This window comes from Thalassophryne amazonica, chromosome 12 (genome assembly GCF_902500255.1).
Source record: "Thalassophryne amazonica chromosome 12, fThaAma1.1, whole genome shotgun sequence".
In the NCBI taxonomy this organism is placed as follows: domain Eukaryota; kingdom Metazoa; phylum Chordata; class Actinopteri; order Batrachoidiformes; family Batrachoididae; genus Thalassophryne; species Thalassophryne amazonica.
Window position 1 is genome coordinate 90,482,743 of NC_047114.1, and position 25,279 is coordinate 90,508,021.

The 25,279-nt window shown below is 40.6% G+C and overlaps 1 protein-coding gene across 5 annotated transcripts in view; it reads right to left on the bottom strand.

Moving 5' to 3' along the window:
* The window catches only part of LOC117522219 (zinc finger protein 521), a 296,467-nt gene that overhangs the window by 19,923 nt on the left and 251,265 nt on the right, over nt 1-25,279 (bottom strand). For all 5 annotated transcript variants that reach the window (XM_034183612.1, XM_034183611.1, XM_034183609.1 and 2 more), the window contains one exon: nt 17,752-17,867. In XM_034183612.1, the coding sequence (XP_034039503.1) occupies nt 17,752-17,867 (116 nt within the window). The remainder of the gene's footprint in view (nt 1-17,751; nt 17,868-25,279) is intronic.

Here is a 25,279-nt window from a genome sequence, read left to right on the forward strand (position 1 = left end):
GAGCTCGGACCTCCCAGTATTAAAGCTCCTTTCACACCAGGCCTATGTAGAGTTGCATAATGCGGCATACCAACTACGCTGAGCTTACACTGTCCTATGCTGACATATGTGGCAATACGCTGAGGGATGCAAAGGGGTCCGTGACATGGATGCAAAAAATTAAACATTTTTTGCATCCATGCATTTTTTCCATCCATACATCCAAATCCATCAAATTTTTCACGTACTTTCCGTGTAGACCACTGGATGCACAAAGTACGCAGAGTTGGTGCCCCACATTACGCAACTCTACGTAGGCCCGGTGTGAAAGGGGCTTAAGGTATAAAAGTTTTGATTTTGAGAGTTTTATATTTGTTGAGTTTCGGGACGTGGAAGTTTTTGCCGTATGGACAGACGGAAGGACAGCCATTTCTCTTGACAAGCACAACTTACAGTTGTGGGGGCAAAAAGCAACAAACTTCATTTAAATAATACAATTTTCTGCTACTTTACCTGAATTTCACAACAAACCTACAAGTTTCTTGGCACCAACAATTTTGTCAGCTGAGTATAAATGTATTATTTCATTTGTAGATCTGACCACAAAATAATTCATGCTCCATAATCTAAATACTGTTATCGCTGAGAATATGCACTGTACACAATTCAACCATACGTACACATTAAAGAAGTGTTTGGCATAATTTCTAAATATTTGTGCCTCTGTTCTGTGGAATGATCTCCCTGCATCAATAAAACAGTCAGATTCTGTAGAGACTTTCAAGTCCAGACTTAAGACGCACTTATTTTCCCTTTCGTATGGCTAGCATACTGGCATAGCTTGTTAATATGCTTTTTACTCTTTTAAATTCATTTTTATTAGGAAATGGAGCGGGTCGCGGCCTCAACTTTATCTAAATTATGGGTCTTTTATTAAAGCTTAGGGCTAGTGGCCGGTGATCACCTTAGTATTTCTTCTGTTTTTCTTGTTTACTTAATGCTGATAAATTATACTGTATTTGTTGTCTTTCTGATGCCTGATTCCATTTTTTTTTCTCTGTTTGAGGTGTGGCTCCATCCAGAGATGGATGTGGTGTCTGTTTCTGTAACCCTCCTGTCCTGTGCACCGGCAAAAAGATCTGTATATTTGCTTTGTAAATTATTTAGTAAATTGTGTCAGTAGCATGGCCCAAGCAGAGGATCACCCCTTTGAGTCTGGTCTGCTTGAGGTTTCTTCCTCAAATCATCAGAGGAAGTTTTTCCTTAACACTGTCGCCTGTGTTCTTGCTCTGGCGGTTGGTAAGGTTAGACCTTACTTGTGTGAAGCGCCTTGAGGCAACTTTGTTGTGATTTAGCGCTATATAAATGCAAATAAATTGAAAAATATTTTGGAATTTAATTGAATTGAAGAAGATTTATTTTGAACATAAAAGAAAAAAAACCCAACAGAAAACGTAAGTTGTCTGTTGTAACGTTCAAATTTTTCAAAATATTTCATTACTTCTATTGAAACCAGAGGGTTGCTCTGCTCTGTGTGTGTGTGTGTGTGTGTGTGTGTGTGTGTGTGTGTGTGTGTGTGTGTGTGTGTGTGTGTGTGTGTGTGTGTGTGTGTGTGTGTGTGTGTGTGTGTGTGTGTGTGTGTGTGCAGGATTGCTTTCATGCTAATGTTCATGTCTGCACATGTGGAAATACAGTCATCAGTCTTCTGTGACACAGACAGAGGAGGCGTGTCAAACAGCAACTAAAGCAACAAGCACAAAAACACATTCAGATCTCCTCAGCAAATGCTAAGACACATCTGATGCAGCACTGGTCATCAAACCAAGCCTTTCCAAATTAAATAAACCGACAAAGAGGCTCAATTCCAGCTACACATAGCTTCAACTACTCAACTGCTCCTAATTTCCAGCATGCATGATGGATTAAGGTCTGCATTAACTGATCTAACCTTGTTGCTAAAGTTATCACATGTTCTCGCTGTGCTCAGGGATTCCTTAGAAATGTTTAGATATGGTTTTATACTTTTGATACAATTTAATGTTTCTTATTTTCCACTGTATTGTTACACATTGTTAGAATTTTCACACTCTGTCTGTAACATGGCCCAAGCAGAGGGTCACCCCTTTGAGTCTGGTCTGCTTGAGGTTTCTTCCTCAAATCATTAGAGGGAGTTTTTCTTACCACTGTCACCTGTGTGCTTGGTAAGGTTAGACCTTACTTTTTGGTTGTAATTTGGTGCTATATAAATGAAAGTAAGTCCCTTGAACGAGTTGGAACTTACACAGGTTACATGTACTTTCGGGTGTTTTGTTATTTTCTTATTATACTTGTAATTTTTTTCTTTCTCCTTTTCTCTCTATTTGTTTTTGTTTTGTTTTTGCACCTCATTTTGTTTCCATCTTTCTTCTTTAGTGACGTGACTTAGGTCACATCAACATGGGGAGATGTCAGAGTGTTCCATGATGCATATCATAAAATGGCTGTGTATGGCATAAAATGTCCTTGTATTTGGTGTTACTATCTGATCTTAACATAACTGCTTTTTATAGCTGTCTAATTGATAAAACCATCTGATCTTTTTATAGCTGTCTAATTGATAAAACCAAAGTATTCACATCTATTTGGACGGCATGATGGAACACTCTGATTTGTTGCGTGACACGCAGACATACACTATAAAATTTTTACATACTGCCTTGTACACAACGAGTATCTGCCTACATCACTTTCACTTTGTAGCCAATCACATGGCCACCAATTCACGACAGGCTAAGGCCACATAGAGGCCAGCCTTGACTCAGAAATAAAAGTTAGCGTAGGGAGGAAATTGAGGCTCTTTCTTCCAGATGTTGCATGTGATCTGTCCAAAGATCCCAGCGCTGCTAGATGGCTCTCTGCAGCAGTGTAGGCACCTTGTCAATACAACATCTAAACTTTGAAGTCCATTTCCTGTTCAATTTTTTTGAGATCACTCCCCACATAAAATAACCTAAAAGATGATAAGATTACTGTTTGTAACATGTCCAGGCATATCCAGGTGGCAGACAGGTATATGGTATTTTGCACAAACATAACAAGCATGGTTTTTTTGTCTAGATGTGGTGCTTCGAAGCTGACTAATTCTAACCATTTTATCCTCATTATATGCTATTTTAATTTGCAAATGTACAAAATGATAGAAGTATTTGGTTTTGAGTTATCATGTTAACTGGACAGGATGGTCTTATTCATTCAGTCAAAGTTTTTGCCCAACCCAAGTTCTTGTGCTCCAAATAGTTACAAACTCCAATGATGTTGTAACACAAACAGAATGCTTGACTGACATTCTTACAGCGCTCATTTGCTAACTAATATTTACTTGACTGACACACTGAGTGACTCGACATCCATTTCTAAAACTGTAGAGCTAAAAAAACAGAGCTGTGATGTGTGAATGTGAATGTCAAGAGGGACTAATTGTTCTAATGTGGTTTACTTTGGCCTCTGGAGACTTTTGCAACTCAAATCATTGTGGAAAGTAAATTAAAGCTGCAGTGAATTTCCCCAAGAAGCAGCCTATCAAAGTTGTTGGAAAAAGTCCACTAAGAAAGTACAGCAGACGTGTTTGAGGGAGAGATCCGGTGATGGATTGTCACGCGAAATGCAGAGCGTCTCCTCTTTGTTTGGATTTAACTTCCCCCAGTGGTGCAACGGAGGAAAGGAAAAGAAAAAAAAACTGCTCACAGGCATCTGGGAGTTTTTGTCAGGCCTCCCTCCAGACAATGTGTTTGCATGCACATATCAGACCCTGGGAGAGACCGACACAGAGAAAAACATGCAGCGTGCACATACAATATCCTCACAGGATCATTAGCTCTGTCATGCTGTCCAATCCAACCCAGTCTCACACTTTTGTTCTGCGCCCCATCACAAAATGAGTCACATTTTCATGACGTGATGTTTTTATTTTACTATTTCTAACCCTCCCCCTTCCCCAGACCCTAGCCATAGACACACCCCACCCCACCGCGTCACCCCGCATTTTGTGCTCCCGTCATGAACAATAGATGAATTTATGTTTCATGACACCATCACAAAATGGAGAGAGGGTTGGTCTAATTCGGATCCGCCTACAAAAATGGAACACCGCCACTCCGATGCATCACTCGCTGTCTGAGGGTGTTTATGTCCCCATTACACCGCCGAGCACTGTTTGTACAGTGTTGTACACAATTATAAATAAGCTTAAATGCTGGCTGTGAAATGAAAATTGTGAAATCCGAGGAAAATTTGCAGGGGGTCTGGAGGCATAGCCCCCCAGGAGCCAGGGTCGAGGGCCCGCAGATGATCCTACATTCAACCTTTCATTTAAACTGTCAATGATAATGTTGAAATAACAGAATATGATGTGGAAATACGACCTGGAATGATTTTCCTTTTAAATGTAAACCAAATTATGCATTAACTCAGAACAATTAAACTACATTAAATTCATGAAGACTGGAAAGACTGTTAAAACATTTCAAAAACCACAGCTAAAGATTGTAGAATATTTTGAAAATCATGGTAAAATATCAATAACATACCTTATAGTAAAAAAGCCACTTATAAATTCTTGTAAATACATTCAAAGCCACAATGCCTTTTTTCCAATGAAAGAAAGTCTACATTAATTTAAAAATTCACCTGATGATGTCTGAAATCCTGTTTGAACAGCACAATGTTTATTTTCCAGAGACAAAAAAATTCTTACCGTGGTTCTTGAGGGCACAAGATGCAGTGAGCTTTTCCCGTTTATTTTATCTGTGTTCATAACGATGAATGAGCACCAATTAACGGATTCTTGTCCTTATTAAACTTTTTCAACCCGTGTTTCTCACCGTCTTCCCTCTTTCCGACGTCGCTCTGTGACAGACATGCTGCAAAATTCTTCTTTTAAAAACCTGATGGCTCTTAAAGTATGTTATGTCCACATGCATACTTTAAGCTACAGCATCGCTGTAGCAACCAACCAGTTCCACTTTACGACAACTGTCGCAACAGCCACGCTTTTAGTATGCCTTAGTTGAGAGAGTGGCAACATGGTGAGTCGAAAAAAAAAAAAAAAAGTCACGTGACTCATGTTGCCATCTTGGTTCCAAAATAGCCTTTGCTGTTAATCTGTCTGCATGTAAATCCAGCTATTTTATTTATTTATTCACTGAAAATGCCGGGTTGCTGTGCATTTTGATGTGCACAAACAGACACAGCAAGGGCTTCAAATTGTACAGATTCCCTTCAGATCCAAACATAAGAAACATTTGGGAAAATAAAGTCAGTTGTGTGGGATGGAAGCCGACTTCATCGTCAAAGTTTTGAAAGGTAAATTTATTGTTCTATCCCATGTAAAGTAAAACTCACCTAAACTGTCATCAAATAAACCAGACATTCGCAGTCACCAGACAAAAAAGGCCCAATGTTTTTGTTGTATATAACGGATTTTGAGCTCATATTGGATAAAATGTCCCGTCCGATTGCAATGTACTTCCATTAAAAATCCAGAGCAATCTGGACGTGCACAGTAACAGAGGTACAGATTAAAGTTCAGCACTCTGACACTTGACACTTTGAGTAAACTGGGGCCGGAGTCATTTCCTTAATTAAAAGTCACACAGTCAGACTCGGACCCGCAGCTGGGTGCGACGATTTACCCAAACTGACCCAGACTGACTCAAACTGACTCCAACGATGGACCCAAACTGACCCAAATATGACTAAACGAAGTACTTTTATTTATTTTTGGAAAAGCAAACGGCACTCGACTTTGCAGACGTACAGCGGGACGCACTGCTGCCTGCCTCGTCAAGGCTCATAACATCAGATATCAAAGTTCAGAGTCCGTTGTATGCCCCCTCCCCCAAAAATTGCCAGTACTCACAAACATACTTTAACATCCCTTGTTTATTGTTTCAGCATTCTGAAGAGGTGGCGAGACGAGAGGGAGGGGGGGAAGAGAGAGAGAGAGAAAGAGAGAGAGAGAGAGCGCTGTCTGTTAATGTAGTGCATTTCCAAAAAATAAATAAAAGTACTTCATTTTGTCATATTTGGGTCAGTTTGGGTCCGTCCTTGGAGTCAGTTTGGGTAAATAGGTGCACCATCCACAGCCTGATGTGCACCTGTTAAATCAGACACAAAAGGCTGTGATTTGACACTTTTCTGCTTTCACTGCTTCGTCTGCCATCATATTATAATAGTTTTTCAGTGCGCACGCTGATTACAAATGAGGAAAGTCTGCACATTTACAGCACAAAGTTGGTAAAAGAGGAAATTATACAGCTTACCTTTGATTTGGAGGTGATGATTGTAGAAAGAAAAGCTTGTTGAGGGTCAAATTAGCCCAGAATAAAGCAGAATTCAGAGACGGAGAACTTTAAAACTGTCTCGCATGTCATTGTATGACACAGAGTTACAGATCTGCAGAAGCATAAATCAGGCTTTAAATTAATTAAATAAATCATCATAAATTGTAAATTTGATAGCTTAACTATTTTTATATTTATTTTGATAGCACCTGTACCTGGATGTGTTGCTGCATGTGGTTAAATGATTTTTAAAAAATGTTGAAAACATAAAAGGTTCATTCAGTAGTTCAGCGCAGTTGGAACCAAAATGGCACCATCATGTTCTGAGTTGATGCCACTCTCCAATTAAGGCAATCTACACGCTTTGAGAGAGGGATTTTTGTCTGTGGAGTTCCTCGGATCTGAGGACACAGATTTGTATCTGTAACACACAGATCAGTGTCCATGGACTTATAAACCTTGCGCGATGTCGTAAAAAAAGAACGCTTTGCGATAGGCATTTTAAAAACTCAGTGACGATCACGATGAGTACAACACTAACACCCCCCCCATGATGAAATCCGCGGAATTCCTCGGATGCACAGATTTTTCACAGCTCTGTAAAAATTAATGATCACAGTCATCTTTTTTCCCACCTAATTCATTGTAGCTTTATTTTGTAGTGCAACTTTTTTTAAAAAAGGTGACAGATTTCTCAGCACCTGAGGTGAAGAAGTAGAAAACAAGATGTCATAAAAGGCAAAAAAAATATATGCAACTTTCAAACATGCAAGGAAACTGTCATCGGCAGATCAAGATGTGGGGAATAAAATTGAGGCGTTTAGGGGCCGCTTAGGGACGAACAGTGGGAGCTTTGCTTTGATGCCGAACGTTTGGGGCGCGAGGCGGTTTGGGTTTGTTTGGGGGAGGCACGCTTTAAAATTCAGGAAGAAAATTCAATGCTTGTGCAGCACTGATAAGATTTCTTGAACAGAATAAGGAGATACACGTCTGAAATTGTATTAATGTCAGCTGGACTTTAATTGATCAATGAAACCGAACACATCACCACGTCAGAGCTACAGGACAAGCTAAAGCTAACAGGCTAAGCTTGGTTCAGGTATTTTATGAGTGCATATGTTTATGGACGTGTTGGTAGTTTTCATGACAGATGACTTCAGGACGGACATTAAAAATTATGAACTGCTTATTTTCTCATTATCTGACGCATAGCAGTGGCGCTAACATCACAAAGCTCCGGATACATACTAAAAGTGCTAATGGACACTGGAGCACAGACTTTTTAGATGGACCGTAAGTACACTTAATCACACAGTAAGGCATATTATTATTACAGATATTTGTAATATAAGCTAGCATCCACTGTTAGCTGTCTCAGAGAAAGGATCTGGACATGGCTCAGCGGCACATATTATCTGTAACTCTCAAAGTGAACTACCCTCAAAACATGTTTATTTCTGCCCTACATTTGGGAATTTTGACATGTGGCTCTATGTGGAGTAACTCCTTTGTGGAGACAGCCTCGAGTGGCCATTCAAGGAACTATAAGATTTTCCACAACTCTTAAGTCACTGTTCGTAAGTCCCTTCGGCTTCTCCCTTGTTTTACTCGGGGCACCGCAGCAGGTGTTAATTCAATATTAATGTTCATTATTACATTAACTAATGTAAACAATATTAATAAACATGTAATAATGACATTAACTCTTACTTCATTGTTAATGTTTATGATTGCATTAACTGTTATGAACAACATTAAATGTTTGGTATATTTAACTTAATTCACTGTTAGTTAATGTTTATTACTGCACTACCTAATGTGAATACTATTAATAAATGTGTAATAATGACATTTAACTCTTACCTCACTGTTAATGTTTATGATTGCATTAACTATTATGAACAACATTAAATGTTTGCTATATTTAACTGTTAATTCAGTGTTAGTTAATGCTTATTATTGCACTAACTACCGTGAACACTATTAATAAATGTGTAATAATGACAGTTAAGTCTTAATGTACTGTCAGTTCATGCTTATGACTGCAGTCACAAAATATGAATACCATTAATGAATGATTGCTATCGTCTTTACTTAAGTCTTAATTAACTGAGTTAATACCTAATACCGCATTAACTAGCATCATGTACCCTTAGTTTAAAGTGTTATTAATGAAATTTATACCACCAACATTCGCTCCTTTTCTCTGCTTCTCTTCCTCGCCGACTGTCCGTCTCTCTCTCCATGTTGTCCATTAGACGGATGTTATGACATGCATTGCTGTTTACACTGACCCGGTGACCGCGAAGCCTATAAATATGCTTAATTAAAACAGTGGAATTGGTCACAGCTTGGCAATAATGGCCATCACATGGGAAGAAGAGAATCTCATTTGTGTGGGGAAACAGAACATGATGCAGATGTGCTCTTGTCACTTTCAGCGCTCATTAAGGCCAGGGAGCTTTGGATTGTCTTTGGAAAAAAAAAAATCCTTTTAAAAGACACTCCAATTAAGGTACGTGTCCTGCGGGCGTCTGAGGAGAAGTCATACAGTACCCAAGTCGTCTTCTCCTCTGTTGATCGCTGCGTGGCTTAACATGCGACTTACAATCTCGTGTCACTTGCAAAGAATGATAATGAAATTGGAGGATGGAGGGAATAAAAGACAGCCAAGCTTAAAAGAAACAAGGGAATCTCACTCATGAAATGTCATCTTCTGCCGTTGTGTAACTTCAAACCTCATTGTCTCCTCTTTGGAGTAAATCGGAATGGTTGGGAGGAGCAGCACCTCCGACTGCAGCCCTCCGGTACGCCGCCTCGCCGGAGAAGCAGAATGTGTGTGTTTCATCGCAAATGAACCGCATTCGCTGAAATGTCAGATTTAAGCTGTGGCTAATACTGTGCATCAATCAGTTAATGAATCTGCCTAATTAATCCGGGCTAGCTGCCGCTTCCAAAGTTAGCCAAGCCGCTGCAGAGGGGACGGGGAAGCAACAAAGTTTATTATCAACTTTCACAGTGCAACATGACCATTTTTCTCGAACCCGGAGACATTCTCCTCACATGGGGTGACAGAGCTGCTTTTTAAAAAGAGACAACAAGTGGATGTTATTTTTGTTGAGGCTGTGGCGTACTGTTGCTTTAAGGGTTAAGCAGCGATGTGGGGTCAAAGAGAGCGCCGCACAGCCAGCTCACTTGCCCTCTCATCAGCACCTCATGAAATATCTAGAGTTTGCTCCATATTTTAATGGGGTGAGGGATGCACGGGGGCGGAGGCTGTGTGATGGTGCGGCTGAGTTCTCTGGAGAGTTTTGACAGAATGGTGGTCTGTACATCTCAGTGAACGGAGGAGGAGGAAGAAATGCAGGGAGGGAGAGCAAGAGAGATTATTCTCCTTTGGAATCTGGATTCTGGGGCACACAGGCCCAGGAGTCAGTCAATCTGGATGGTCTGAGGGGGGTGGCTGGGCGGGGGGTCCTGGGAGGGCTGATTAGACGGATGCTCTCCCATCATCCATCTCGACAGGCTGGCGAAAATTGGCTAGCCCCTCGCAGGGTAGAGTTCACGGGGGGAGGCGGAGGGGGAGGATGTGAAGTGGTGCACTGGATACCTGTCACCGCCTTTGGTCTGTTGCAGGATTCTCAGCAGCAAATTAATAAAATATCTTTCCTACTTCCCTTTACCTACAGCTCTCCCTCACGCCACTCTTTCTCCCAGCTTGCGTCGGCCCTTTGACCCCTTCGACTACTGTGAGAGATGAGGAGCCAAGGCAGCCGGCGAGCGGGCCAGAGTGTCAGGGAGAAATAGGGAGAAAGTCCAAACTCAAGATGGGGTGAACAGAGAGAACATCCACTTCTCTCACTGCTGGAAGACAGCTCCACTTCAGACAGACTGACAAACGACGGCCCTGTGTCAGTGAGACACTTTGAAGTGTGATGCTTGGGAAATGGCAACTGCAAACGAGCAACAAGGAAAAACAAAACTCAAAACTACACTGGTTTTCAGGGGCGGGTCCAGAAATTAGTGATGGTGTTTGCCAAAGCAGCCGAAGACGGCGGCCATGAGAGAGAGATCGAAAAAATAAGTTTAGCCAAAAGTATAAGAAGCATGGTGACAAATGGTGACAGTGTAGCGCTAATCATCATTTGTAAATATCTAATTACAGCAAACGGTGCACTATAGTCGTTAAATGTGTAGCATCCTAATGTTAACTCAAGAATCACATACTGTTTTACCATAATGGCGCTTGTTTCCAGTGCGGAAGGTTCCTGGTTCAAGACCACCCCTGACTGTTCTCCACGTAATGTGGAGTTACGTCAGGAAGAGCATCCGGTGTAAAAGTTGTGCCAAATCAACATGCAGATCCACCTTGGGTGAAACAAGGGAGAAGCCGAAGGGACTTACTTACATGTTATGTAGCCATACCACGCATCTTAGTGATCCATCATAGAAATTGGGCTGTAGACCTCCTAGCTGTATAGACAATAACCAAACAGAAAGTTAATAACTTTGTAAGGAATGTATTTGAAGCAGGTCATTGGATTGCTTCCACCCTGTGGCCTTTCTGTGTGGAGTTTGCATGTTCTCCCCATGTTTGTGTGGGTTCCCTCCAGGTGCTCTGGCTTCTTCCCACGTCCACAGACATGCAGCTTAGGTGGACTGGAAACTTTAAATTGACTGTAGGTGTGCATGCGAGTGTGAATGAGTTTGTCTGTCTATATGTGGCCCATCGATAGACTGGCGTCCTGTCCAGGCTGTCCCCGCCTCTCACCCTATGACTGCTGGGATAGGCTCAAGACCTCTGTGACTTTTAACTGGAGTAACCAGGTATAGAAGATGAATGATTGAATGAGTGAAGGTGATATAGCTATTTAACATGATAACTGCCTCTAATTTTGATACTGGCTACATCTCTTGCTTCAAATGTCAATAAACCATGAAGTCATCATTTGCAAAAACCTCTATAACAAACTTATTTTTGAGCAAGACACATGCTACGTAGCCACTACACCCATCTTAGTGATCCACTGTAGAAACTAGGCTATAGGCTTGCTAGGCTAGGCATGGACATCACCTGGATACTAAGTTAACTTTGAAGGCAATACAATTAGGGAATAACCCTGTTGTGTCTGATGATTTATGGACATTAGTGCTGGATTTTACGGTGGCAAATTGAGTTTTACCAGCGACGCGTTAGCGGAGCCGGCTATTTATGACCGCAATCCAGCACCAACGTCCGCAAATTATCAGACACAAGGGGGTTAGTCCCATTCTAACCCAATTCCAACGTCTGCACAGATCCGTGTCCACCACTGAAGGCTACATCTTAATCCGAATAATAATATAGTTCGGTAAAAATGTTATGCAGACAAAGGGTGTAGTCGGCTCATCAAAGCTTACCGTGGCAACAGCGTCTTCATGCCAAACCGGAAATTCTTTGAGAGAATCCACATCACTACTTTCGTATAGTAGCTTAAATTAATCCATTAATCCATTTTGTGTCTTTGCTCACCTCTTGCTCTTAGCAGACATCACCATTATTGACATCTGCATAGCAACGCGCGCGGACAGGGCATGAAGTAACACATTAAATGTGAAATGGTTTTAATATTTTGCCACTGTTACGTGATATTTTATGGTCTGAAATCTCACACGATTAACCAATCAGATTTTCAGAAAAAAACTGTAATTGGATTAGAATTTAACTTACTGTCCCAATTAATTCAAAACTATATCTGCTTTTGGAACACTTTATGTCATAGGGTTTTATCAATTACCTGTGCCAATTTGGACACTGGCGACTTCCAGTGCTTAAAAGATCAATAATGCAATAAATATCCATGAAGTAAAGTAAGTCCCTTCGGCTGCTCCCTTGTTTGCACTCGGGGTCGCCACAGCAAATCCAAGGTGGATCTGCATGTTGAATTGGCACAGGTTTAACGCCGGATGCCCTTCCTGACGCAACTCCACATTACATGGAGAACCCGGAGCCTTCTGAACTGAAACTTCCAGTGCTTAAAAGATCAATAATGCAATAAATATCCATGAAGAATACCTCAATTAATATTTCACTTTCATAGGCACATGTGATGTTTTAGCAAATTATGTAGCATAATGTAACAACCGAACTTGAACAACAACAAAAATCTAAAAATATAAAATAAAATAAAATTTGGAAGAATACAAAACAAGCTATGCAAAATAGTTGTTTTATCCAGCTACATGCTAAGTGGTCATGCTAGCTGGTTTGGACAACTATTGCAGATGTTAGGATGGACTAGATGCTATCATGGTTGCCACCTGTATAATACGCAAACAATAACTAGAAGAATTGTTACTATCCAGTCTTGTCTTACAACCATCTGAAAAATACTACAACATTATTTGGAAACCCAACTAATAGCTGCCCCTAATTTAGATGTTTATTTCCACTACTAAAGGCAGAGCAGTATCCGCGAGGAATACATAAATAACCGTCTCACCTCAAGTGAATGCAATGTTTCAATATGACTGTATTCATTCTGTAGCACAATAATGAACTAATTAACAAACACATACCATATTACAGCATATGTAATTCGCTTTCCCCATGTATTTTTAAGCCACCTACATTCTAAGTAATTGTGTTAGCTAGCGTGTGAGCCATTATAGAGATTAGCCAAGAATTGTAGCCATCACAACTTTGATAATAACCTAACAATAACTTGAATGGAAGACATTTCACTGCCCAGTTTTGTCTTATGTCCATCTTCATACTATACTGTATGTTCTTTTGGAACAGCATTATATGGTAGAAAATAATTTTATAAATTATATTTAGTATTTAGTACAACATGCTAATGCGAGAGCTGCCTCCAAATTACATATTTGCTTTTTTTTTTTTAAACTAAAATCTATGTAATACATATACAAAAAAAAAAAAAACAATTCACGTTGAGTAAATCAGATGTCACAATATTTTAATTAACACAACTATAAAACGGCTGAGTGGATCCTTGTCATTTGATTGATGGATTCCATGTCACATGACATGGATAATTCATACCATTTGTCACTGTATTTAATTGACCATGCAATAGTTCATTTTTAGCGTGCTATATGAAATATGCTATTGCATGCCCGACTACCGCACGCGCTCACACAACCGAGGTCGGTGTTTAGCTAAACATAGTGGAGTTTTTTTTGCTGGCGGATCACCATTTGAAGGCGCTAACTGACACTGCTAATTCTTCTAACACATAAAAACAAATCCAGTATGCTGTAAGCCATCTGGAGGCATGAAGATCAGTTAGGATGAAATGTTGGACAAACTAAGGAGCTACACAAAATCTAATTAACAAACACATAGTGCATCAGGAGAACACAGCACTTGCAAAAGCTATGCAAACTTTTTTTTTAAGCTAGCTACATGCTACTTAGACATATCTTATGAAGCACAATCATAAACGAATGAACAGACACATACTGTGTTGAGAAAATACATCATGTGCTTGCCAACTTGTTTTTTTTTTTTTGAGCCAGCTACATGCTAAATGGCTATGCTAGCTGGATTAGCAGGACAATTGTGGAGATTAGGCTGTGCATGCTAACTAGAACAGCTGCCATTAATTGAATGGAATGCTTCAAGCTTTCATAAAAATTTGTATGGCCAATTCCTAATTTAAGCTCCCGCTTAAAATGGATTGATAAAATTTAAGCAGGCGCCAACTTAGCCGCAGTAAATCAAATCAAAGATTTTGTGGATTTATCAGAATGTGTGTAAAGTCTGACAGTGCTAAGATATGCGCCTATGTATGCATTAGAGCGCCTGAGAGTATGAGCGCGCCCTCTTGGGATGAGCTTAAGAGCACGGCACAGGTTGAGCACAGTGATTGTGTTATCCCCCGAGCGCAATCCTGCTCTCCTTTCATAACTCCCTGTTTCACAGCAAAGTGCCATAGGTCTTTCATGTTCTGCTCTCGTCTCTTTACACGGAGGGTAAAACAATATAATCATGCATGAAACGCCACCGCGGGAAGGTAGAGCACACATTATTCTAAAAAGTGTCACAGTTAAAACAAAAAAAAAAAAATAATTAAGGGAAAACATCAGGTTATTCAAGATTGTTTACAGGTGACTGGCTATATACAGTAGTGTTCAGAATAATAGTAGTGCTATGTGACTAAAAAGATTAATCCAGGTTTTGAGTATATTTCTTATTGTTACATGGGAAACAAGTTATCAGTAGATTCAGTAGATTCTCACAAATCCAACAAGACCAAGTATTCATGATATGCACACTCTTAAGGGTATGAAATTGGGCTATTAGTAAAAAAAAGTAGAAAAGGGGGTGTTCACAATAATAGTAGCATCTGCTGTTGACGCTACAAACTCAAAACTATTATGTTCAAACTGCTTTTTTTAGCAATCCTGTGAATCACTAAACTAGTATTTAGTTGTACGTGGTCTATTAGATAATAAACCGACCATTTTATTTATTTTTTTTAACTATATGGATTTGAATGACGTGCGATTCCACCAATCATGCTTGAACCCTCGTGCGCATGCGTGAGTTTTTTCACGGTGTCGGTGATGTCATTTCCCTGTGGGCAGGCCTTGAATGAGATGTGGTCCCGCCCTCTCGGCTGAATTCCTTTGTTTCACACGCTGCTCGAGACGGCGCGCGTTGCTTTATCAACATTTTTTCTGGACCTGTGAGGAATATCCGAGTGGACACTATTCGAGAAATTAAGCTGGTTTTTCGGTGAAAAGTTTAACGGCTGATGAGAGATTATGGGGTGTTTCTGTCGGTGTAAGGACTTCCCACAGAGCAGGACGTCGTGCAGCGCTTCCAGGCGCCGTCGTCGGCCTGTTTCGACCTGAAAACATCCTAATTTAAGGCTTAATTCACCCAGGACATCGTGAGAGAACAGAGAAGATTCAGAAGAGGCCGGCGTGAGGACTTTATGCGGACATTCCACTGTTTAAGGACATTTTGTAATGAAAGACTTAGGCGCAAATTCGCTGAGTCGTTTCCGTGATGACTCGGCAAATCTGTGTGCGCCGCGACAGGAAAAACACCTCCGTGTTGAAAACCATTTCTAAAATTCAGGCGGCTTTTGATGGCTTTCAACAAGTGAGTAACTGAGAAATTGTTTAACAGCTTGGGCATGTTCCAACTTGCCCGTTAAGGTTTCCAACGGAAGTGTTTTTCCTGTCGCGACCCCCCGCGGTCGGGTCCGGCCCGACATGCGACTCTGCCCGCACGTTCTTTCATTACAAAATGTCCATTAACAATGGAATGTCCGAATAAACTCCTCATGCCGACTTCTTCTGAAAGTTCTCTGTTCTCTGACGACTTCCTGGATCAAGCGACAGTTACAGACCAAAATCTCTCATCAGCCATTAAAATTTTTACCGAAAACCTGCTGAATTTATCGAATGGTGTCCACTCAGTTGTGCCTTACAGTTTTGAAAAAATTTTTATCAAACAAAGCAGCAGTCTGAGCCATTCCTAAACAATGAAAAAATGACGGTGTGAAAAAACTCTCCCACGAGGGTTCAAGCATGTCTGATGTAATCACACGTGATTCAAATCCATATGGTTTTTGAAAAAAAAATAAGGTCTGATACTTTTCTAATAGACCTCGTATAACCACAGTTTTACATGATTTCTTCACATCTGCGAGGCATTCATTTTGTTGGTTTGGAACCAAGATTTTGCTCGTTTACTAGTGTGCTTGGGGTCATTGTCTTGATGAAACACCCATTTCAAGGGCATGTCCTCTTCAGCATAAGGCAACATGACCTCTTCAAGTATTTTGACATATCCAAACTGATCCATGATACCTGGTATGCGATATATAGGCCCAACATCATAGTAGGAGAAACATGCCCTATCATGATGCTTGCACCACCATGCTTCACTGTCTTCACTGTGAACTGTGGCTTGAATTCAGAGTTTTGGGGGTCGTCTCACAAACTGTCTGCGGCCCTTGGACCCAAAAAGAACAATTTTACTCTCATCAGTCCACAAAATATTCCTCCATTTCTCTTTAGGCCAGTTGATGTGTTCTTTGGCAAATTGTAACCTCTTCTGCACATGTCTTTTATTTAACAGAGGGACTTTGCGGGGGATTCTTGCAAATAAATTAGCTTCACACAGGCGTCTTCTAACTGTCACAGCACTTACAGCTAACTCCAGACTGTCTTTGATCATCCTGGAGCTGATCAATGGGTGAGCCTTTGCCATTCTGGTTATTCTTCTATCCACTTTGATGGTTGTTTTGATGGTTGGATTTGTGAGAATCTACTGAATCTACTGGTACCTTGTTTCCCATGTAACAATAAGAAATATACTCAAAACCTGGATTAATCTTTTTAGTCACATAGTACTACTATTATTCTGAACACTACTGTATAGAGAGAACACACATCCCAATGCAGAGATGACAACTAGGAGACCTGCAGATGATTTAAAAAAAAGACTCCAAGTTGTCAGTTTGGCGAAACACAAGGTTTGTTATTAACCTTCTCCGTGGTCGAGTTGCATGTAGGTGGATCAAGAGTTGTTTTATTCATAGATGTGCTGCTCAGATGGCCGGTAGATAATGATCACATTCACCTTCCTCCTGGCAGACACACACACCTCTGTGTTTACAACCCCAACTGCAATATGAAAATCTTTGCCAATCAATGGGCAAGCCAAGCCTCGGATATTTCCAGTGGCTACGTGGTGCCACTAAATCCAGCATTCCGATCGTTAAGAGGCGGGGCCCGGGGCTCCTCCTGGCGCTTAAAATTAAGTGAAATTCCAGCGATAGGGTTGAACAAAGTGGCTCACGTTTTAAAGATTCAGTTTTTGAAATGTAATGAAAAAAGAGATGTGGATATGAGAAGTGTGCCATGTGTACAGTTGAGAATCCCCCAAACAAAACAGAGCTGCTTGAAAACACCACCACAGTGAAATAATATAATAAGGTCTGTTTCATTTTTTCCACCTCCTCCAAGGACCCAAGAAAAAGATTGCTAGAAAATGGATTATCTCTCTAACATTGCAAGTTCATAAGTCCAACTACCAACTTTGTTGAAGGGCAGATATGGTCTCCCCGAGGACGAGCTCATATTTAGCCATGAGGCCTCCTCTGTGATTAGGAGGCGCGATGCAGGCGTTTTGACTCAACTGTGTTTTTGCCTCTGCACTGTACCTAATTACCTCTTCAAAAACCAACATTCCGCTAATCCTCTAATTCCAGATATTTTAGTGCTCCGCTGGTCTAATAAGCAAATCAAATCATATCATATCTCACACATCACAAATGAGTTTTGGAAACGGACTGAAATAATTCCTTCTGAGCCTCTCATCCCAACCGGGATGGAGGGGGATAGCGGGAGCACCGGCGATCAGTGTTTAGTGTTTGCTGGGCTGTCGCGAGTGATTAGCAGCCGCCGTGTCGTGCGGCCTGAAGCTGACCTGTAACTCTGTCTGGAAGAAGAACTTCTGCGGGCACTGCGAGCAGTCGTAGATCTTATCCTCCTGGCCGTGAGCGGAGAAGATGTGCTGCTGAAGCTTATTGGCCTGGACAAACACTGGTCACATGGAAAGACACAGAAGACAGGAAATGTAACAGGTTGCAATTTTTAAAAAAATATTTTGTGTTGCATATTCTTTATTTTCAACACTGCACCCACGGGTGGGCACAGCTAACCTCAAAGTTAGCTTTGATAACCGCCAATCTGCCAACCGAAAGGTTAACTTTAACGCTAAACAGATAAATCGATATTCCACAGAGTGCCGTTCCTTCCTGTTTCATCCTGAATAGCAAGTTGGGGCACGTTTTGAAGCATCACAGTAACTTACTGAATCCATCCTTTGTCAATCTCAAACAAACTTGCTACATGTCGTAGTTACGGCCATCATCGGCACCCGATTTAAAATCGGGATCAAACATTTGATCCAGAAACTAGAATTTGTTGGTAGTACATGATAACTTCTGAGTATTCATAGTCTTAATGGCTTCAATCATGTTTGAACTTCTTTAAACGGGGTATTCCTAGTGACTACAGCTTGACACTTATTTGATTTTGTACCACTGAGGTAAAACTCTGAAGCCAAAGCAGCACTGATGAATGTTTGTTGCGTTTTTTCTGAAAAAGTTTGCAAGAACAGATTCTGAAGCACAGATTTGACTTATTTTCTTTCAAGAAAATCCTTCTCTGTTCCACTCCACCATGAAGCTGTGATGGGTGGTGAAATAAATGCATTTTCTTCCATCACGGAAACAGAAGCCGGACTGTCTTGGTGGCTTCCCTCACTTGTATCATTCTTGCACAGTCACTCAGTTTTTTTTAGAACTGCATACTCCAGACAGATTTATTGTACAGCACCATACTGCTTGTAATTCATAAAGGCTGATATAAATGAAGTCCAAAACATAGTCAACGACTTCGAAATGATTTGCGCAAACAACAATTCTTATATTTAGCTTGGAAAATTACTTAAGGTCTAGGAAAATTGCACATTTTTTTCCTCAACCTCTTGAGGAAACCTCAACCTCAAACACATCTTGATTGTTTAATTTCAATTCCAATGTGGTGCTACACAAAGGCAAAGTTACACAACACAAAAACAAAGTAAACAAGTAAATAAATACAAGTAAATGGCAAATAAGTGGAAGGAACACAACTGTAAGTTGATTTTTGGCTATCAGACGATCTACTTTTTGGCCAAAAGTTAACTTCTGCAATGAATAAAGAGCCGAGACCTTGTTACATCTTTGAGAAGCTTTTGTTGCCATCTAGTGAGAGATGTGAGCATTTCAAGGCTTCTTACATTTCCTACTTGAAACCAAAAATTCAGTATAAAAAGGGCATTGATAAATGTTAGAAATGTATCATTTCTGGCAGGCAGAGCTTTGACCTCCCAGTGTTAATATATAAAAAATTACATTTTGAGAGTTTCATGCTTCTTGAGTTTTAGAGACAAGGAAGGTTTTGATGTACGGACGGATCGAAGGAATGGACTGCATTTATATAGCAGTTTTTCCATCTGTATCAGACACTCAAAGTGCTTTACAATGATGCCTCACATTCACCCATTCACACAGACACTCACACACCGATGTGAGGGTGCTGCCATACAAGGCGCTCATTACAGCTTATTAATTAATCAAAAACCTAGACAGAGCTTTAATTCATTTGAAAGCTTGTCTCTTAGTCTTGTCCATCCAAATTGGAAGTCCAAAAATCAGTTTTATTTGTTATTATCTATCGTCCACCTGGTCGTTACTGTGAGTTTCTCTGTGAATTTTCAGACCTTTTGTCTGACTTAGTGCTTAGCTCAGATAAGATAATTATAGTGGGCGATTTTAACATCCACACAGATGCTGAGAATGACAGCCTCAACACTGCATTTAATCTATTATTAGACTCTATCGGCTTTGCTCAAAAAGTAAATGAGTCCACCCACCACTTTAATCATATTTTAGATCTTGTTCTGACTTATGGTATGGAAATAGAAGACTTAACAGTATTCCCTGAAAACTCCCTTCTGTCTGATCATTTTTTAATAACATTTACATTTACCCTGATGGACTACCCTGCAGTGGGGAATAAGTTTCATTACACTAGAAGTCTTTCAGAAAGCGCTGTAACTAGGTTTAAGGATATGATTCCTTCTTTATGTTCTCTAATGTCATATACCAACACAGAGCAGAGTAGCTACCTAAACTCTGTAAGGGAGCTAGAGTATCTCATCAATAGTTTTACATCCTCATTGAAGACAACTTTGGATGCTGTAGCTCCTCTGAAAAAGAGATCTTTAAATCAGAAGTGTCTGACTCCGTGGTATAACTCACAAACTCGTAGCTTAAAGCAGATAACCCGTAAGTTGGAGAGGAAATGGCGTCTCACTAATTTAGAAGATCTTCACTTAGCCTGGAAAAAGAGTTTGTTGCTCTATAAGAAAGCCCTCCGTGAAGCTAGGACATCTTTCTACTCATCACTAATTGAAGAAAATAAGAACAACCCCAGGTTTCTTTTCAGCACTGTAGCCAGGCTGACAAAGAGTCAGAGCTCTATTGAGCTGAGTATTCCATTAACTTTAACTAGTGATGACTTCATGACTTTCTTTGCTAACAAAATTTTGACTATTAGAGAAAAAATTACTCATAACCATCCCAAAGATGTATCGTTATCTTTGGCTGCTTTCAGTGATGCCGGTATTTGGTTAGACTCTTTCTCTCCGATTGTTCTGTCTGAGTTATTTTCATTAGTTACTTCATCCAAACCATCAACATGCTTATTAGACCCCATTCCTGCCAGGCTACTCAAGGAAGTCCTACCATTATTCAATGCTTCAATCTTAAATATGATCAATCTATCTTTGTTAGGTGGTTATGTACCACAGGCCTTTAAGGTGGCAGTAATTAAACCATTACTTAAAAAGCCATCACTTGACCCAGCTATCTTAGCTAATTATAGGCCAATCTCCAACCTTCCTTTTCTCTCAAAGATTCTTGAGAGGGTAGTTGTAAAACAGCTAACTGATCACCTGCAGAGGAATGGTCTATTTGAAGAGTTTCAGTCAGGTTTTAGAATTCATCATAGTACAGAAACAGCATTAGTGAAGGTTACAAATGATCTTCTTATGGCTTCGGACAGTGGACTTATCTCTGTGCTTGTTCTGTTGGACCTCAGACAAGGTTCTGTGCTAGGACCAATTTTATTCACTTTATACATGCTTCCCTTGGGCAGTATTATTAGACGGTATTGCTTAAATTTTCATTGTTACGCAGATGATACCCAGCTTTATCTATCCATGAAGCCAGAGGATACACGCCAATTAGCTAAACTGCAGGATTGTCTTACAGACATAAAGACATGGATGACCTCTAATTTCCTGCTTTTAAACTCAGATAAAACTGAAGTTATTGTACTTGGCCCCACAAATCTTAGAAGCATGGTGTCTAACCAGATCGTACTCTGGATGGCATTCCCTGATCTCTAGTAATACTGTGAGAAATCTTGGAGTTATTTTTGATCAGGATATGTCATTCAAAGCGCATATTAAACAAATATGTAGGACTGCCTTTTTGCATTTACGCAATATCTCTAAAATCAGAAAGGTCTTGTCTCAGAGTGATGCTGAAAAACTAATTCATGCATTTATTTCCTCTAGGCTGGACTATTGTAATTCATTATTATCAGGTTGTCCTAAAAGTTCCCTAAAAAGCCTTCAGTTGGTTCAGAATGCTGCAGCTAGAGTACTGACGGGGACTAGCAGGAGAGAGCATATCTCACCCGTGTTGGCCTCTCTTTATTGGCTTCCTGTTAATTCTAGAATAGAATTTAAAATTCTTCTTCTTACTTATAAGGTTTTGAATAATCAGGTCCCATCTTATCTTAGGGACCTCGTAGTACCATATTACCCCATTAGAGCGCTTCGCTCTCAGACTGCGGGCTTACTTGTAGTTCCTAGGGTTTGTAAGAGTAGAATGGGAGGCAGAGCCTTCAGCTTTCAGACTCCTCTCCTGTGGAACCAGCTCCCAATTCAGATCAGGGAGACAGATACCCTCTCTACTTGTAAGATTAGGCTTAAAACTTTCCTTTTCGCTAAGGCTTATAGTTAGGGCTGGATCGGGTGACCCTGGACCATCCCTTGGTTATGTTGCTTTAGACGTAGACTGTGGGGGGGTTCCCATGATGCACTGTTTCTTTCTTTTTTTGCTCCGTATGCATCACTCTGCATTTAATCATTAGTGATCGATCTCTGCCCCCCGTCTCGGCATGTCTTTTTCCTGGTTCTTTCCCTCAGCCCCAACCAGTCTCAGCAGAAGACTGCCCCTCCCTGAGCCTGGTTCTGCTGGAGGTTTCTTCCTGTTAAAAGGGAGTTTTTCCTTCCCACTGTGGCCAAGTGCTTGCTCATAGGGGGTCGTTTTGACCGTTGGGGTTTTTCATGGTTATTGTATGGCCTTGCCTTGCAATATGGAGCGCCTTGGGGCAACTGTTTGTTGTGATTTGGCGCTATATAAGAAAAAAGTTGATTGATTGATTGATTACACACCGGGAGCAACTAGGGGATTAAGGACCTTGCTCAAGTGATTTTCCAGTCAGGCTGGGATTTGAACCGAGGATCCTGTAGTCTTAAGCGTTTAATGACTATATCATCACCTCCCTGACTGAAAAATCAGTCAGGAAGGACAGCAATTTGTCTTGACAAGCAAAACTGACAGTTGTGAAAAACTAAATAAAAAATAATAATAATTAGGGTCCCTGTCCAAATACTTATGGTCAGGTTGTATATATATTAACATTACATATGCAAATATTATCACTGAAATATGCTAATTCTCTGCATCTCCTTGTTGTCTGAAGTCAGCCACAGCAGAGCTGCGCAGCGTGCAACAATTCATAATTACATCCGCCTGACTAAAAAAAGTAACTCCATGTCAAATAGCAACAAAAATGGCTTAATCACAAACAAATAACTGCGCTATAAACAATAAAAAAAACTATTGTTATGAGATGTATCTCTTTAAAAAAAAATGTCATCACTTTAGATATTAATAGTCAAACCAGAGTGGTCACATTCATGGCACTGGAGCTGTGAATACATAATGTTTTGGTAATAATGATGCTCTTTATTTAGCACCACTGTGGGGACAACAAGCCAGAAAATAAACAACCACAAAAAAATTGGCATGGCTTCAAGTGCAAAACACAGCCTCCATTAGTCTACATCGCTAATTATATTGACAATATAAATATTCATGTTGTTGCACTACTTATTCATGCAAACTCTGACTGCATTCACCGTCATATAAACACACAACTCTCTGGCACTTAAAACATGTACCATACATTTGTGCTTTAATTAAGCCACAGTCCACGCCAGAATGCTAAAGGGGGACGCCGCCGTGCGCGTCTGTGTATTCGTGCTCGCGGCGCGTGCGTGTCAGCACGCTCTCCGAGGAGCACTTCAAACATGCCGTTTGTTATCCTGGACCCTTGTGCTTTAAGGACGGCTGTCTAATCTCAAAGGTCTGGATGCTCTGGAAAAGTTAGCATGTGGGGGCTTCATTTGAATTTCTTACAGCTCAAAATAACTTTCCTGCTAATGCATGCGTCGTGGGGCCACAGAGAGGAGAAGAAGGAGAAAAAGAAGAAAAAAAAACACAGCCACGAAAGGTGAGGCGTCTGTCGGAGATAGCTCTGGGGTCGGCTCGGCCCCGCGGCGGGGCGCCAGGATTTTAAAGTGTCCCAATTTGAACTCACATGGGAGCGCGGTTATTAATTATTGAGCAGCGTACACTTGAGACACGCCGGGTTTCACTGGATGTCACGCTCCTGAACTGGGAAATAAAAGTTTAGCTACAGAGCCGCCACACTCTGGCGACGCTTTCAGACTGCTAATGCCTGGGTGACAGCTGTCTCCGGAACACGGCGGCATGTTAACCAGAAATAAACAAACCTCCCCTAATGAACGAACAACAACTCCATGGTCCATTTCTGAAACTAATGGTCGCAGTAACATGAAGGCAACTGCAGACAGACGGCTGCTTCTTTACACTCGGTAACAAAACATTCCCTCCGTACACCATCATGTACATCCATGACTCCTGTTAACTTCCGAAATGATGACAATTTTCTTTGTGGGGAAACATGAGTGAAGAGAGAAAAATGCACAGATAAACAATAGCTTTTTCCTAAGCTGGGTTTTGTCTGCATATAGTGAACAGAAGCAGGTCACAGCAGCTGCAGGAAGCCTTCATTATGTCTTTGGCTAGAGCAGGAAAAAGTCAATACAGCAAAAATAAAAATGGATTCGAGACCTGGGGGGGCCTTCAAATACTGTACAACAGGCCTAGATACAACTGAGATGTCAAGCCAGCTGGTTACATGCATATCTGACAGAGGGTCAGCGATTCGACTTTTCCTCCCGTATCGAAAATCAGGGTTCTGGCAAGTTTTCAAGGACTGATCTGATAGAGAAATGTGTTTTTCCTAGGCTTTGGAAAAGCCTCAGTAAATGAGGTTTCACACCTAAGCTTTTTCAAATGATCTCAATTTCACGTTTTTCCAATCGATCCTACCAGCATTCATTCCTCTGATATGCTCATTCTTAATCCCATCCTTGTCATTCTGAAGAAGTACCGCGGCATCTTCAACTCTGCCTACTGGTTTTTGGAACGCCACCCCAGAACGTGGCTGTTCTCACAACCATTTTGTAAACTTTTCTTTGCAAGTCACTGCTGCCACCCTTCTTCACCTCTCTACCACACTGTAGTTTCAACAGTTGACCCAAAGTATTTAAAGGTATCTACCTTCACCACTTCTAAACTTGCAGCTTTAACATTCCACTGTACTCCTTCTCATTCACACACACAAATACTTCATCTCCCTGTAATTGACTTTCATTCCCCTGCTCTCCACAGCATATCACCATCTCTTCCGGCTGAACCTAAACGTCATCCAAGTCCAGTAAACAGAGGAGAGAATACAGTATGTGGTGCCCTTTATATATTTATTTATTTTAAACGTGTGGGGTGTGAAAAGTAATCAGACATTTCGAGTCATTTCACTTATGTACTTTTCCTATTTGCTCATGACGGCTTCACTGCTTTTTACAGGATATGAGTCACTTGAAATCAACTGTAGAGCTGTAACCTACTCATGTATCAATCACGTTATGCGTGAATTACACACAAGCCTCATCATGAAACAGCTTAGTAGCCAATTACCTTTAGTCTTAAAGTAGTAGTGGTAATAATAATCAAAATGCTCTCCTGACTCGGATATAATTACTTTCTAATTAAAGATGGCTGGCTGTTATTTGCATTAAACTCTAACATGTTCATAGACTGACACTTACTCCATAGTTGATCCACTGATATCAATATGGGTTTGCTTCATCCTTAAAATAAGGTTGCACCTGCATTTAACATGATTAAGTGTTCATGTTCAGTGATTCATTGTAAAATGGTAATGGACTGTATTTATAT